At 40.4% G+C, this 15,727-nt stretch overlaps 1 protein-coding gene across 3 annotated transcripts; it reads right to left on the bottom strand.

Annotated features, from left to right (window-relative positions):
- Positions 1-90: 90 nt before the first annotated feature.
- LOC112553195 (cytochrome P450 CYP12A2-like) lies at positions 91-12,701 on the bottom strand. 3 transcript variants are annotated; one of them, XM_025220256.1, is made up of 11 exons: positions 12,339-12,701; positions 11,789-11,975; positions 6,120-6,513; positions 4,807-5,038; positions 4,312-4,493; positions 3,535-3,739; positions 2,739-2,913; positions 2,338-2,504; positions 1,749-1,830; positions 1,024-1,223; positions 91-654 (listed from the first exon to the last, which is right to left on the bottom strand). In XM_025220256.1, exons 3-11 carry the CDS (start codon positions 6,292-6,294, stop codon positions 627-629), a joined length of 1,446 nt encoding a protein of 481 aa, XP_025076041.1. In that variant the 5' UTR covers positions 6,295-6,513; positions 11,789-11,975; positions 12,339-12,701; the 3' UTR covers positions 91-626. The 3 variants fall into 3 exon arrangements, with proteins under 3 accessions (XP_025076041.1, XP_025076040.1, XP_025076042.1); XM_025220255.1 differs by lacking the exons at positions 11,789-11,975; positions 12,339-12,701 and adding an exon at positions 11,244-11,528; XM_025220257.1 differs by lacking the exons at positions 11,789-11,975; positions 12,339-12,701 and adding an exon at positions 7,351-7,506.
- Between the last annotated feature and the right edge of the window lie 3,026 nt (positions 12,702-15,727).

Raw genomic sequence — 15,727 nt, forward strand, 5'->3', positions numbered from 1 at the left:
TTGACCTTTTCACTTACGCACAATCCAGAAAGTATGCTTATATTAAAATTATAAAGCACCTCAAAATAAAGGATAATGAGATTGAAATAGTTCAAAGTTCAACTGTGCTTTTATTTCGTCAAGTTAAACAAGTTTGCCTTTGTGTGATGGGCTATAACACATTCAAGATGGCAGTCACTGTACATTAACATTATGAAAAGTATTATCCTACTCTTTCACTCCTAAAACGCACATGACACTTTCCCACGCACACTTGCACGCTCACGCAGACACTTCAACACACACCTGATTTATTGCTCTTGAGACATAGTGAACATAGTGATAAAACCTCTGGTCGTGCTTTCAACGACTTTCAGTTTTTTTATTACATTACAGAACGAACAGGTGAAGTGTAATGATTTGAAAGAGCAGGGAAAATGAAAGAGGAACAACCTATCGTTTTGTCAGATAGTTCTACTGTCATCCACATAAACAACATGAATCCACTCTCGTCACTGTCACAGGCTGCTTAGTAAGAGCCGACTGTCAGGTCTGTCACGTTTGACGCTTTTGAAAAATGTACGGCACAGGTCGCTTGGGAGTTCTGAAAGGTGCAAATAAGGTCTCCATCTCTCCGTAGTCGTCTGCTACTCTGACATGGTACTTTTGTAACACCTGCACCATGCAGATAAAACATTTCGGTAGTGGGTTATTTGTGCGAGTTGTTCGCATATGACATAAAAATTAATCATTGAGAAATATAGTGAATCGTGTTATCATCATCATCATCTATTCCTTGTAGTGGAATAACTGAGAAGACTTGTTTTATACAGCTACAAGATTTACAACTTTTTTCTTCATTCTTTCGTACATTCCAGATAAAGAACCTGTCAGACAATAAAAGAGAGTAGCAGAGACTGGAAGGGAGAAAGATGTGGGGAAAGAGTAAGCAACGTGTTTTCTTCTTTCTTCTCTTTCCTTTTTTATCTTTCATTCTTTCACGCTCTCTCTCACACACACGACAGACATACGAACACATGGTACCTTGACGTAGCTATATACAACTCTTGCTCTGCGAAGCGTCGACCAATGCAGCTCCTGGCCCCAAAGCCGAAAGGAAGGAAGGCGAGGGAGTGTATCGGATGCTCCCTGGCCCCACTGTTGTCCCGCAGCCAGCGCTCCGGGAGGAATTCCTTGGCTCGATGGTAATACCGGTCACGTGGAGAGCAGGCAATCACAGTCGTCTGCCAGTCAACCCAAGGCACCACAAAACTGTTATAGTGCTGCTAATAAATTACTACTATATTACTATAATATTGTAGTACCCATATTACTGTGTCAGTACTAAAGTAAGGTATTACTATGATACTGTGGTATACTACCTTACTGTCACTCTGTTACTACACTAATGTGAGACTATGGTACAACATTTTAGCATTTTACTTCTGAATTAGAAACATTGTGTAACTTTGGCAGCATTCTAACTAGCACCACTAAAAGTTATTATGTTACTATCTTAATCAGTTTCTGCATGACTGACTCATACCTGTTACTAATACTAATGTACTATTATTGTGCACTTTGTTGTCTTACTGAGCAGAGGAGTGTGCGCGCGTGCACACACAAACACGCAACCACACACTCACTCAGAGAGAGACAAACCATGTACGGTGTCTGTTAATCCAACAGACCCTAACACGGAATAAAGGGTTCTTTCTTTCATTTTGTCACCTTCAGACACACTCACAGTCGCCTTACTGATAACATACCCCTTTCGGAACTTGATATCCTCCAAGTACAAGATCGCTCGGTATGTTCCTCCTGACCCCAATAACGTTTGGAAAGTATAGCCTGCCAAAATTTGACATGAATAGGTATTAACTGTATGATCGAAACAAAAGGGAAGGTTGGGTGCTGGGTAAGGATAGATATTGAGAGAGACGGAGATGGGGGGAGAGATTGAGTGTGTAGAGATGGAGTGATTGTGTAGTCGCTAACTGTGGTTATCTAGGGTTTGAGAAAACAGTCTACTTCTCTCTCTCCCTCTCCCCCCACCGACTTCCAAACAGCCACAGACACATATCCATACACATTCGCGCGCTCACACATCGACACACACATGCTCGTACAGAGCTATTCAACATGGAGTAACTCCTGCTCTGCACGGCTGCTATTTTCGGTTCTTTTCTTATATTTTCTTCAACCTGAGATTGTTTCTTCTGCAGCCAAAAGGTTCAAAGTGTCCAGAAGCATGCATATGCTGGCGTGCTTTGGTTGATAGACGCGCATGTGTGTGGATGCGCGTGCGTGAAGGCATGAGTAAATGTACGAGTATGTTCCTATAATTTGTTCCTTCACCTTAGAGACTCATTAACAGCTGCTTTTAGGTAAGGCATCCTGTTCAGCGCCTTTGCAGTCACGTTTCCGGATGGACCAATCACCTGAACGATCTCGCGGTACACCTCCTCCTGTTTGTCGGGGTTAACGGCCAAGGCGTATAGCATTAGTTGGAGAGAAGATGCTACCTGTAGAAAAGGAAGATTAAAATGTATTTCTATTTACAGCAAAAATGAGAATGCTAATCTCACAAAAGCATTGACTGATGCAGTAGTTCACATTAGGGCCTATATAATAAGACGAAGTATATAACCATTAATTAATATAAAAACGTAAAAATTCATTTTTTGGACGAAGTAATGAACTTTAAAGAAAAATACATGCAGTTTATGTTTCCTAGAGAAAGTGAAAGGAGAAGATACCGAATCAGTTCCAGCCACCATCAGCGTCACCACGATCCCCAAAATATCATTTTCATCCAAAGATTTTTCCGCCAGCAGCGACAGCAGGAAGTTGGGTTCATTGGGATCCAGAGTGCCTTCCCTTTCTTTCTTCTGTAACTCCTCCATGACCTCCGCAATGTAGCGCTCACTGGAGCTTAAATCAGCAAATCAGTCGATTACTGCAGTATGTATATGATACACAAAACTCTAAGTAAGCATTGCATAGACCAAATAACAGCAAATACACAGACACAACCAAGCATTAAAAAAAAATTAGAACTGTTCTATTTATAGGAAATAGACTTATCGAGGCAGAAAGCTAAAGGCAAAAGGTCACCATGGCAGAAAGAAAGACACGTAACTGTTTTCACAGGGTGATAAGTTCAAAAATTAAACGGTATAAAGAGAGAAAGAAACAGATTGTCGAGAGAAAATAAACAATTCTTTCATGTTTCTCGCAAACAAATTTTTTCCTCAAATTGTATTGGTGCTTCATTGATAAAAATTTCTTCAGTTTGAACCATGTGTATGTCTGGCCGTTAAAACTGATTATTATTTGAAACTTTCCGATTACCAATAGAAACTCTTCTCACCTTTTACATAGGTGCGCACACACACACCCACGCAGGGTGTGGATTGGTAGGGCCCTACACTGTGTACTTACTGTTCAAATAATTGAATAATTGTAGTGAATAGAAATTATTGAATGGACATAACCATGGATATCTTCGATGTGTATCCAGCAGATGGACAAACATATTAGTCAAATACCAACCTGATAACGAGATCCATAGCTTCATGGAATTTTTTATAAAAGGAGTCGTCTATAAATAGACACATCACTCGCTTGCCGAAGAGCACATCGACAACACACGCGACAGCGGTCTGCAGTGACGTCAGCAGGCTTTGCTTGTGTGCGTTAGTAATTGCGTCATCATCCAGGAATCCCAGCCGCCTGTTGTAGCAGACTACCCCGACACCTGGTGGCACATTTCTCATAAAGATTCAGGTGTATCCAATGCATGTAATAGCAATGATATAACATATCAAAGAAATTAAAGGTTCTCTTGGAGGTGGGGGCGCCACAAGGGAATAATGATTACAAGAAAAAAATTAGTGCGAATGCCGTTGACACATCGTCTGACAAAAAAGAAACAATAACAAACAAACATAAAGCAACAATAATTATTTATAAACGGGACTTTTCTGTTGCGTAGACTGTAAATTTCCCAGTTAACACTAGTGTCGACACAGGTGATTATGAAAGGTGAGCTCACAGTTTGCATCGATCTTTTTGTCTCGATATATTCCATAAGTTCTCAAGAAACAAGCCCACATGCATCTCCATAAATAGAAAAAAATTAAAACGGTGATCTCAGCAATGATCAGAGTTAGGCCTAATTAACATATGTAGCGCAAACCTATTCATATACATTTCTGAAAGATATCTTTATTTTCTTTTGTAACACCGAAAAGTTGGAAGATTGGTTTAACATTTTTGTAGACCTTTTACAAGAGCTATAGATGGAGAAATTAAAGAAGACGAACTCACTCTCGGCTGCGAATCTAAAGAACTCAGTTTGCATGTTCTCTGGCGAGTTCTTGAAGTTGTACAGCCTGCTGGTAAAGTCGGCGGCTGCTCGCTCCTGAGCTGGGATGTAAAGATCCAGGGAATCTGGTCGGTTCAATTTATTGTTCATCGGAGACCGCAGCCTCCGCCATTCCTCATTGTTCCTGTCAAAGTTAGTGGCTCTGTTAGAGGATCTGTCAGTAAGTGTATTTCTGGATATGTATTCCAACGGGTTATGTCTTACATTGAGTTTATTAGTGGCTCTGCTTGTGTATGTGTTCCTGGGACTGTCCATGCATCTGTTTGCGGCCCTATTAGTGGATTATTTAGTGGGCCTGGTATTGATGGGTTTGAGTGCATCTGTCAGAGAGCCTGTTAGCGACTCAGTTGATTAGCAATAAACTAGTCGATCTATTCCTGGGTACGACAGAGTGTTTACTAGAGGGTCTGATAGGTCGGACTCTGTGGACGACATACCGTGTGGGCAACACAGGGAAGGCTTTGCCTCTCCGCTGTTCATACTTCAGCACCAGCTGCAGTGGGTCTCGAAACGGGTTCGGCTCCTTCGTCTTCAGTACTGTCTCCACGTCCGACAGCTCCGACACCACCACCACCCAGTCCTTGCTGACACGCATGCGCACCACAGGTCCATAGTCGTCGTGGAGGGCGGCGAACATGAGGCCCATGTCATCCGGAAACTTGTATTTACCTGCAGAAGTAGATTGGTCAAAGTTTATCTCGACTTCGACAAACAACACTATTGCAAAAGGGCCACTTGTTTTCACCCTGATTACAAGGCCGTTTGCATACCGTACCCTTGACACATACTTGAACTCGTTTATTTCGCTGGCATCCTTTCAACAAATGTTGGATGGTAAGCAAGGGTGGGCCTAACTTTGTGGAGAAAAAAAAAATCCGCTCTGACATAAATGCGGTGAGAGACGGGGTTGGTGAGACAATGAGACAAGACTGTGCTCTTGGACTCAGTTCCTTTACCTATTTACATATTTTCCGAATAAAACACGAACGGAAACGTTCACGCACGTACACGCATATATATAAACGTATGACAACAAATACCAAAAAAAATCCTCTTAAAGTTTTTACTCTGTAAAAAGTAAAGTAAATAAATATTTTAAACATTCTTTATCAATACTCTCCAGTGTGGGGCAATGCAACAGATTTTATTCGAGACGAGCTTTTAGCTACATTCACACGAAAACTCCTTTTTTAGTCTCTCTTTAGGAAGGGCGAAACATCAGATCCTTTTTATCATCTGAAAAGCCCAGGAGGCACACCCACATTTCGAAGACAGCAAACATGTAATTAAAGTAAAATTTTGCAAGTATGACCTCGTTGTTAGAGGAAATATTTGTTCTTTAAGATGACAGGGTTGAGCTTTGTACAAATTGCTGTTTTTCCAAAATATATACCTACAAATATTATGCATAGAAAAGAGTTTTAAAAAGACATAAATATGTACATGGATATGTTTACGTTATGAAAGGAATAACCGATGGGAGATGTTTCTGCGCACATGTGACTATACTGTTTTTAACTCTTCACCCTATTATGCACGGTGGTGTTTTACGGTGCAAATTTTGAAAAAAGAGGGTTTTTTCCACTCATGTTTCAAAAAAATTTCTGTACCTAGCTCAACCCATTCATTTGACAAAAATGTTCCCCATATCCCTAGACATTTTCACGGTCATGTCGGGTAAATATTTAGCGATTTTTTTTCTTTTCTTTTCTTTTTTTTCGGTCGGGACAAATCAAGGCAAGTTTCTTACCGAAAGGTTTGAACATGAAGCGAGGACCGATGTAGGGGAGAGCACGAAGACCTCCTGGCCCTGGGATGGAGGAGAAAGGCTTGAAGGGCTTCACCGCTTCACAGCTCGCTTCTGACGTTCCACCGACATCATCCTGCTGACTGAAAGACCCTGACCTGCAGGAGCCGGTATCCATGACGACTGCTTGCTGACTGAACCGGATCCAATGGAGCAACGTTCTGTAATTGTCCTCAGGAATCTGGTCTTTTCAGTTCGCGAATATTTTCTATTGCAGCACGTGCTGAGCGCCCATGCCGCTCGCGTGACCCCGTCTGACCTCAGCCAGGAGAGCAGCCTTTGACATGCTCCTGACGCTGTCCAAGAGTCTCTGAGAGCTGCTGCTCATGATGCAGTTCTAGGGGAAAAACAAAGACTTTTGAACTGAACGAAACAGAATTTCACACTCGAAATGAAAGAATGTAAAAATAATTGAAGTATTTTAAAAAGACGTGATTTTTTTTACTGTATCCACATCTTGTTACACTGGCTGTTGACAAGAACAAGTCTTGAACTTGATCGTCCTATGTTCGTTTCTTACATGTGTCAGTATTTTTTGTTTGTGGGAATTGTTCTGTATGTGCCGATGATATCGCTTCTCTCACTGCCCGCTATACTATACACTAAAAAATCATGTACTCAGTGGCAAGAGAGTACGAAAATTTATGGCTTGCACAGAAGTGAAAAAAATTAAGAGGAAAAAAAACCCAGATTGATCTACTACTGTGTCACCCTAACCCCATACATGCAAACACACACACACAACAGAATAAAATCGTCTAGCGATTCATCAATCTACTCGGCAGCATTCTGTACCCGCGATCCTTTACATCCCACAACCAACACAAGAAAGGCTCTTCATCTGCTCATGCAACAGAAGACAATAAAACCATCTGTCAAAAAAATACCTTTTCACAAAAAGCTGACCCAAAGAAATGTGTGGCCTCCATGTTTGTCTCCTCAAGGACCCAGAAGTTAAGGGACTTGATCTTTTTAAGTGAATTTGAAGTTCGACCACAGCAGCACCTTCTGTACCAATATTTTATAGAATATCTTTAAGTTGATCATTCTCTAGTGAAGTCCCTACATAAACAGGTCAGATGACTGCAATAAAGTAAAACTATTCTGTAACAGTTCTCATAATAATTCAGGTAATTTAAATCCTGACTTTTATCATGAAGTCTTCTCTACTTACAAGACAAGACAGTAATTCATCAGCAAGTCGTGTTCCAGATTGACAGGCTCATGGCTGTCTTCTCACTGCAGGGATGGATCTTCAGGTTTTGTGTATCATCCTTTATTTTAGTCAGTCAGTGTGTACCAGACTGCGGTGTCGAGGAGGCTGTGCAAAGCATGTATTATGTGAGCGATCTGTTGTCACGATGCACTGTGCCCTAATTGTGGTGAACTAATGCTCTCGGTTTTGTTTTTGTTTTTTTCACGTCTGTTAACACTTCACTCCTGGCTGACCTCAGACATGTTGCTGAGGACAAGTCGTGCTCTTGAGTGACCTTCATTTGGTTCATACATGAACGAGCAAATTAGTTGTAAAAAAAGGCGAATAAAATATTCAAATCATGTTCACTTTAGTCTAATTTATATTACTTAAAACAAAAAATATGGATTCTACTGCGATAAACAAGTTATTTATTTAATGGTAGAATATTTAATGGTAGAATATTTAATGGTGCTATCATACTTGAATATTTTGTTCTACGACAGGGGCATAGAGCCGCAACAACACCTCGCCAGCGGACCTGGTGTAGGGCAGCCCCCTTCAGTGGGGCCCATGTGGTTCCGATGTCCTTTGCCTCGCTCCTTACTGTTCTTCTCCAGCTCTGCTTTGGTCTCCCAACTCTCCTCTTCCCCTGCGGATTCCAGTCAAGTGCCTTCCTGGCAATGGTGTCAGCGCAGGGTGTGTCCTATCCAGCACCATTTGCGCTTTTTGATGTCTTAGCCAGTGGCATTCTGGTTGGTTCTTTTCCACAGGCAGCTGTTGGAGATCTTTTCAGGCCATCTTATTCCCAGAATATGGCGCAGGCAACGATTGGTAAAGGTCTGGAGCTTGCTGTTGGTGGTGTTTGTCACTCTCCAGGTTTCAGAACCATACAGTAGGACTGCCTTCACATTGGTATTGAAGATGCGGGTTTTACTGCGGAACAATAATGCTCTGGAGTTCCAGATGGGGCGCAGGACTGTTGAAAGAATGCCTGGCCTTGTTGATGCGGCTTTTGATGTCATCGTCCGCTCCACCATCCTTGCTGACAATGCTCCCCAGATACGTGAAGCAGTCTGTTTCTAGGATGTTCTCTCCTTGAAGTTTGGTTGGGAGTTCCTGCTTGTTGTTGATTTTCATCACTTAAATCTTTTTTCTGTTGACCTTTAAGCCAGTCTTCTCTGCTCCCTTGGCTAGCTTACTCAGTTTGGTTTGTGTTGTTGCCGGTGAGATAGGAGACTAACCCTGCAAATTCCAGGTCCTCTAGCTATTTGGTGTAGGTCTACTGGATATTGGTCTCGTTGTCTTGGGTTGTCTTGCGCATAATCTAGTCTATGACCATCATGAATATTGTTGGTGATAATATACAACCCTGTCTTACACCGGTCTTCATTACGAAAGGTTTAGTTAGTTTGCCGATGTGAACTTTTGTTGACTTTGAGAATGCATTCGACAGGGTCCTCGTCTGGAGACTGATGATCCACTATATCATTCCACATAAGCTCATGACCAGCCTCTCGCCGGACAACAGGGAAGGAACACATTGAAACGGATACTTAGGAACTTCTGGCGGCCAGGGGTCTGCGAAGACACTCCTGTTTATTGTATAACCTGCTATCTTTTTCAAAAAGGTCTCGGCGTGTCGTATCCAAGTTAAACTGCTTAAAATATCCTCCACTCCTCAATCCAACGGCCCTCACTTCTGCCTTCTCCATTCACTCAACTTAACGACTCTCTCACCCTTCCGTCAAAAGTCTTTTTCCATCATTAATTCAGATAAGCTGACGGCACTCGCTCGGCACTACTGTTGCTGTTAAGAAAGACTATTCATAGACATTTCTAAGAAGCCCTATTCGGAAAGCTTTAAACGACCACCTTCTATCACAACTGAACTAATGATGACCCCAAAGGGTTATTTGGTCATCATTTACTAACAGTGTGTATGATCATACTTTTGTTATATAATTTATATAAATTATATTTTAATTTTGACTTGTTGATGTGTGCGTGCATGCGCGCGCGAGAGCGCTTGTGTTTATGTGTTGGAGGGTGGGGACTCGATGGATACGCGCATGTGCATGCGTGGAACATTCCCTTCCATACTAGGGAGGGAAAGGATTGCTATGAAGTATTATATAAGAGCTTAAAATATTACAGTAGGACAGAAAAATGGTGTGGCCATTTTTTTCAATATGTTTGAACACATATAGCGTACTAAGACACAAAGATGGGTGGTATATCATTCAGTTGTGGAATCAGAGGATAACAGTGGCTAATACAAAAATGAGACTCTCAAACGAATGAAAGAACATTAAAAAAGCAAGATAAAGTATTTCAAAAAATTTACATTCTCTCTCTCTCACTCACACACACACACACACTCGCACGGAAAAAGAGAAAATAAAGTAGATTTAAAGTAGTTGACCCTGAGTCTAGTACCACTCCAAGAAGACAAGTGCAGTAAATGTTTTTACTCATCAGATGACTGCCAACACTAATCAGACGACGAATAAGAGTTACTCGCCTTCCAGTGGTGTCTCCGATTGCTAAATATCGCAGCTATATCTATTCCCTACTTTTACAGCTTTCTGCCATGATCTCTAGACGTAAAAATATATATTTATATATACTGCCGCGAGATGTTTGACCAGGCCCCACTCCTGTCCTGAAGTGTCTGCTTTATTTTGCGAGTCCCCGGGTCCTTTCGTGCAAGGCAATGAAGGAATGCACCCAAATTCTTGTACCTTAAAAATTCTTCCCTCACCTCGTCGTTTTGTTCCATACCTGGCGGTTGTCAGCGATAAATGTTTTTATACCTGGCCGACGCTACCACTACTGTTGGTTGGCAGAGGGTTATATTTAGGGGGAGAAGGTGGAAATACTTAAAATGCAGGCAAGCGTGACAGGTCTTACGCATACCTGAGACGAGAGAGAGAGAAAGATGTGTGTGTGTGTGTGAGTGACAGTGTATGTGTGTGTGTGGGTGGTGAGGTTGGCGTGTGTTTATATATGTATAACCAACTTGTGAAATGTCATCTTCTTTTGTAAGTATTTTATGTGAGCCAAAAAAAATTCTGTTCTGGACTTGTTTGATTAGTTGATTGATTGAAACAGAAGAAATTAAGCAAAGAGTGAGGGAAGGAGAGAGATAGATGACAGATCTGGGAGGGGGAGGAAAAATGAGAAAAAAGTGACATAAAGACAAACGAGGGAGAGAAAGAAGGATAAAGAAAAAAATAGTAGGAAAAGGGTAGTGATTCTGTATACAGTTGTAGTGGTTGTCAACTGTCTGTCCTGCCGTCTGTGGCGCACCCTTTCACGTTGGTCAAACATACCAGTGCACACTGTCATTCACAGCACTATGCACCCGATACGGATGTATGTCTAAGCCCTTAAGCCCTTGATAAGAGAACGAACAGCAAGTATGGCCGCAGGTAGATTTCCGAAAAAAAAAAAACCCGATCGATAACCACCTATACCTTCGAGAACTTATCAACAATTACAACACTAACGAGCAATCTGAATTATACTAACCACAGGTCTCCATCGCAAAAAACAAAAATATAACAAAAACATAATTAATTCTACAAACAAGACAATGAATTCAAGCTGAACCCGACAATTAATTAGCACAGCAGATCGTTAGGCGTGAAAGCCGCCATTTTAACTAGCCTTCAAAGCAGTTCGGTTACCAGTCAACATTGCGTGATTAAAAAAAAAAAAAGCAAGGTATTGAGAACGAGGCAACGGGGTGGGAGTGGAGGGGTGGGGAAATTCCGATGTTCCCCCTTCCCCATGACGTGTGATGGTGTAAACAAGGTACAAAAAATTCGACGAATTGATAAAAATTGTGAATAACACTGTCAACTCACCTTAGCCTGAGCATTGCTATATCAGTAGAAAGCTTGAGGGTGGCTGACTTAAGTTGTACTGTTGCTTAGCGGGTCGAGTGTATGACACACCGTTGGAAAATTAAAAAAGAATATATGCCGGCATAGACGAGGTTCACTCTTTCTCTTCACGTCTCCGTCTGTGTCTCTCTCCCGCTCTCCCGTAAAGTGAGTGAAAAGAGTGTGTGTGCGTGCGCGCGCGAGGCTTTGAATAACTAATGTCTGTGTGCATGTAGGTGTGTGCATGCGTGCTCTGGATACAGTCCTATCAGGCCTTTGAATCTGCGCACGTACAAAGCTTGACCTAAAAAAAAAAGGAAGGGGGAAGAAGAAAAAAAAGAACTTGGGTGTGAATGTCTATACGTCATAGCTGGGTATGGGTGGGCGGGTAGACGCCTCAGTCGCGTTGTTGTTGCTATGTTGACTGTTCGACGCTGGACTGCCTCTAAGCTATTATAGTTCTGGTAAGTGGGATTGTATGCGTAGCTTACTAAGGCCACTGACACAAAGTGCGACATTTTACTCACTGGATCGGTCCACTTCGTGACCTCCTGACCTCGCTAGACGATTTCATTCGGTGCAGACATCGATAAACTTTCAGCTAGGAAGATGCAGACCTTGCACGGGTCATCTGAGAGCAACGAGATTTTGCGAGAATCGCTGATTCTTAGTGACGTCATGTGTAGACTGTCGTTGATGGGTGTCCATGGTAACCTGTATAATTTTTGGTTTTGTCTTCAAATATAGTTTCTGGACATATTTAACCCAGTCATCAATCAAAACATACCTGAACCTTCAATTGCTCATTGATGACCTAGGGACTTCAGAATTAGAAAAAAGGGCAAAGCACAAGGGTCAAATCATTAAGTGTTATGATGTAAGAGGACTTCCTTAATTAAGGCAAACAATTTCTGAGCAAGACTAGGCAAAACATATAACGAGACTCGTTAGAAAGTACACAGAACATCCAGCTTTAATTTAAGCGAATACAATATCCGGTAAATGGAGATAAGGATGACAGCGAAACAGTATAACAAATCAGGTATTAAAACGATGATGATAAGATGACATGCTAACCTGATCCTCATAATATCCACCCGGATTCGTGGCCTTTTTGAACTCATGTGCCTGTTTTCTTTCAGTCGTAGCGGTGACACAGTTCCAGAAATTCCCAGCCTAGCCAAACTGCTTTGTCAACCATTGATCGATCGGTTCTCGAAAGTGAACCCAGCTAAAAGCAATTTTTTTTTTTAAAGTCTCGCCACCCGATCTCTGCTTGTGGAATCCAGCTACGGATTATGCGTTCCCTGGATAGCTGGCTCACGGGGCGCGTGCTCTGCTAACAATCACACAAGTGGATGACTCATGTGGCCAGTGGGAACCCACGGACGTGTATAGACAAAGTTTGTGGTGAACCCTCCCGTCCGTTCTATCCACAGTGGGGATAAATGCCAAAGTACTTCTGCTTTTAAAAAAATGCATGCAAAGATCCTTCTGTTTAATTTATGAATTTACCTCTAGCATTTGATTAATGGCTGACAGTTCCACTATATTCCACATGCATGCACGTAAACAGGGGTGTGTCTTAAATTATTTCGCTAGCTCTATGCTTGACCCACTTATTTGCTGGCCTTGCAATCCAATTCAAAGATAAAGTCCATAATTCTAGCATGTTTCTATTCGTTGCGCAAGCAAAAGCAAAAGTAGTAACGAAAAAATGAAAGAGAGAAACTAACGAACGAATAATAATAATAAAAGAACAGACACAAAGAAAAGAAAAAAAATATTTTATCACATTTAAGCAACTCTAGCCGCTGAATAGTCTTTGAGGCGATGTCATGCACAAATGCAGGGAGTAGCATACTGCAATGAAATTGCAGTGACACTTATAGTAGCGTGGTCAGCCTTTTATCAGGTTTATGGGCAGACAGCTGACGGTGAAAACAAGTTCATTGTCTATTTTTTTTTTTTTTTTTTTTTGCCTGCTACTTGCGATATCAAATTGCGGACGCATAGCTCAAACAGGATTATCACCCCTTTGTCTCATTTCTCCGTCTCTCAAATCTTTTGTCTTGAAGGACATTGGTCGTTTTCAAGTAATGTCATCCATTTTCGCCGGATGCTTGAGCGGCTGTCTTGCTACCCCCACGCAAGCTAATGTAACTCGAGTGACATATTATAATCAGTGTCGTATTTATACCCCTAGGCACCCGTGATACCGCCGCCCCCTCCTCCAGCTAGGGATCCTTAGACTCGAGTCCCCGCACCCATCTGTTCACCCTTATGCAATTATTGTAACCTATTAACAACCAGTTGCATGCTGGCAAAAAAAAAAAAACACATTAAAAAAGCCCACGAAATGCTGCCGCCCCACAAGGAGCTACGTCTCCCACTCCTTACCTTTAGAAAAAAATTTCAATATTATCTCAAATGTTTAGATTTCATAAGACGGCACCTAAACCATGTGTCTTGCAAAATAGGTAATAGAAATTTCCTGAACCAGTATACTACCAGCATGAAACAGAAACTAAGCTGCAAATGAAACAAACCCAAAAGGAAAAGTGAAATGTTTGACAGTGAATTGAATGTAAAGAAAGCGTACACCAAGGCAATGACTAAAGTTGTACAGATACCTCATGTTTAAACATTGCAGATTTGACTGGGCAAAGACAAGATGAAAACATGAAAGATTATGAGACCACACTTCATATGATATCTTTACATTTATGAAAAATATGAAAATGAATCTTAAGTTTTATTTTACATAGATCTTTGCTGGTTATGAACCACATCTTTAGAATGGTAAAGCCATAGGAGTCAACCAAATGCTGTCACACAGATAAGGCTATGTTACTTATTTCAGAATAAACCACATCAGCTGAAAATCTCAATGTTAACTGGAGTTTTCATGTAAATCTTAGTGTACTTGTAGCATGGTTGTCTAAAATTTCTTTGCTAAAGTAGATGTGAGGAGAATCGCTGAAATTGTTTGTCAGTTTGCTTCAAGAATATGGTTGCTCTGATTGTTGATCACTTTGAATTTGAATCACAAAAACCTTCTGGCAAAGTAAATCAAAACCAAGTGTGTTACAGCTACAAGAAATATTCTGTAAGCTATCTGATTGAGATTACACCACAAGTATCAATCATCTATATTTCAGAGACATTCGGTGGCAAGGAATCAAACAAAACATATAATTGAAAATACAAGTTTGTTGTTCAAATTTAATTATTAAAAAATATTCCGTACTTGTCTAACCCTACAGGTCAGAATCTTGGGGCTATTTATTAGTTTCTCTCTCTCTATCAGGTCACATAATTATTGTTGACAGAGATTTCAATACTAAAGATAACAGATCTTTCATCAAGCAAAATTAATGATTCTATAATTGTAGCTGGATCCACTGCATTTGAAAACACAAGAACAACCCTTGCTAGAACTCGTGTTAAGTTACAGTCTTTGTTTACAGAAAGTTTAGCATTTTACAGTCCTAAGTTCGCATTGACCTGATCACAGCAAAGCCAGGTGATGATTTTCCAAATTATAGAAAACAGTTAAGATTTGTTGCTGTATTGCAAATTTAAATAAATATAGTTAGCACATTTTGACAATTCACAGTGCAAATTTTGTGTTGTCAGATTGCCTTTACTTTCAAAATGCATACCTTAGTCTACATTTGCATAGAGTACTGGTCAGATGCTGACTTTGATTTTTTTTTTTTTTTGTAGATCTTAACCTGTTGTCTAATAATCTAGAAAAGGCAAAATGCAGGATTTTGTTTCAAAATTTATGCTGTTTACTTTAATGAGACAGCTATGATGCTTATATTGCTTATAATGTTAATTTATTTTGTTTCCCCAAAATCTCTGCTATGAGACCTTTGTACCACAGAGGTAGCTACTCCCAGCGGTAAAATGTGACATTTGCTCATTATACATGATTCTTGTTTTGCACTTTAGTGATGATGGTATGATTTCCCACTGAAACAAACTGGAAAAGTTTGCTTTTTAAGTTGATATAAATAGTCTAAACACAATAAAAATGTTTATTAGCATGTTTTGTATACTGTTCAACAAGATATGATATCTAATATTAAAAGAACTATTGTGAATATTTTGTGAATATTATGGGATTATGTGTATGAAATCAAATTTTATGGCCATGTGAAAATGTCCTTCAGTGTGCAGACAGTTCATAATATATGATAGCTTTTACAGTAAAATCAGCCCTAATTCATAAAAATTATTTACACTTTAGGTAAGTCAAGTGTACATGGATTTGAAAAACAATTAAAAAAAACTGAGCTAAAATTATACATTTATCTTCAACATGAAGTTTAAGATACAGGAGAGTGCTTGATAGAATTCTGTAAACAGTCACTAAATGAATGTGAAAAAATGTGTAAAGATAAAAGTCTCATATCTAGTTGTTTAGCTTCATTTCTAGGTCTAAAGTCGAGTGACAG

The sequence above is a fragment of the Pomacea canaliculata genome, linkage group LG12 (assembly GCF_003073045.1).
Source record: "Pomacea canaliculata isolate SZHN2017 linkage group LG12, ASM307304v1, whole genome shotgun sequence".
NCBI lineage: Eukaryota > Metazoa > Mollusca > Gastropoda > Architaenioglossa > Ampullariidae > Pomacea > Pomacea canaliculata.

What these genes read in the sequence shown, in the direction of transcription:
- LOC112553195 (XM_025220256.1), bottom strand. Translation starts at nt 6,294, where the DNA reads ATGGATACCGGCTCCTGCAGGTCAGGGTCTTTCAGTCAGCAGGATGAT. An exon ending in CTTTAGATTCGCAGCCGAGA is followed by an intron (nt 3,740 to 4,311) that starts GTGAGTTCGTCT and finishes ATGTGCCACCAG; the next exon opens with GTGTCGGGGTAGTCTGCTAC. An exon ending in TGGTGGCTGGAACTGATTCG is followed by an intron (nt 2,505 to 2,738) that starts GTATCTTCTCCT and finishes CCTTTTCTACAG; the next exon opens with GTAGCATCTTCTCTCCAACT.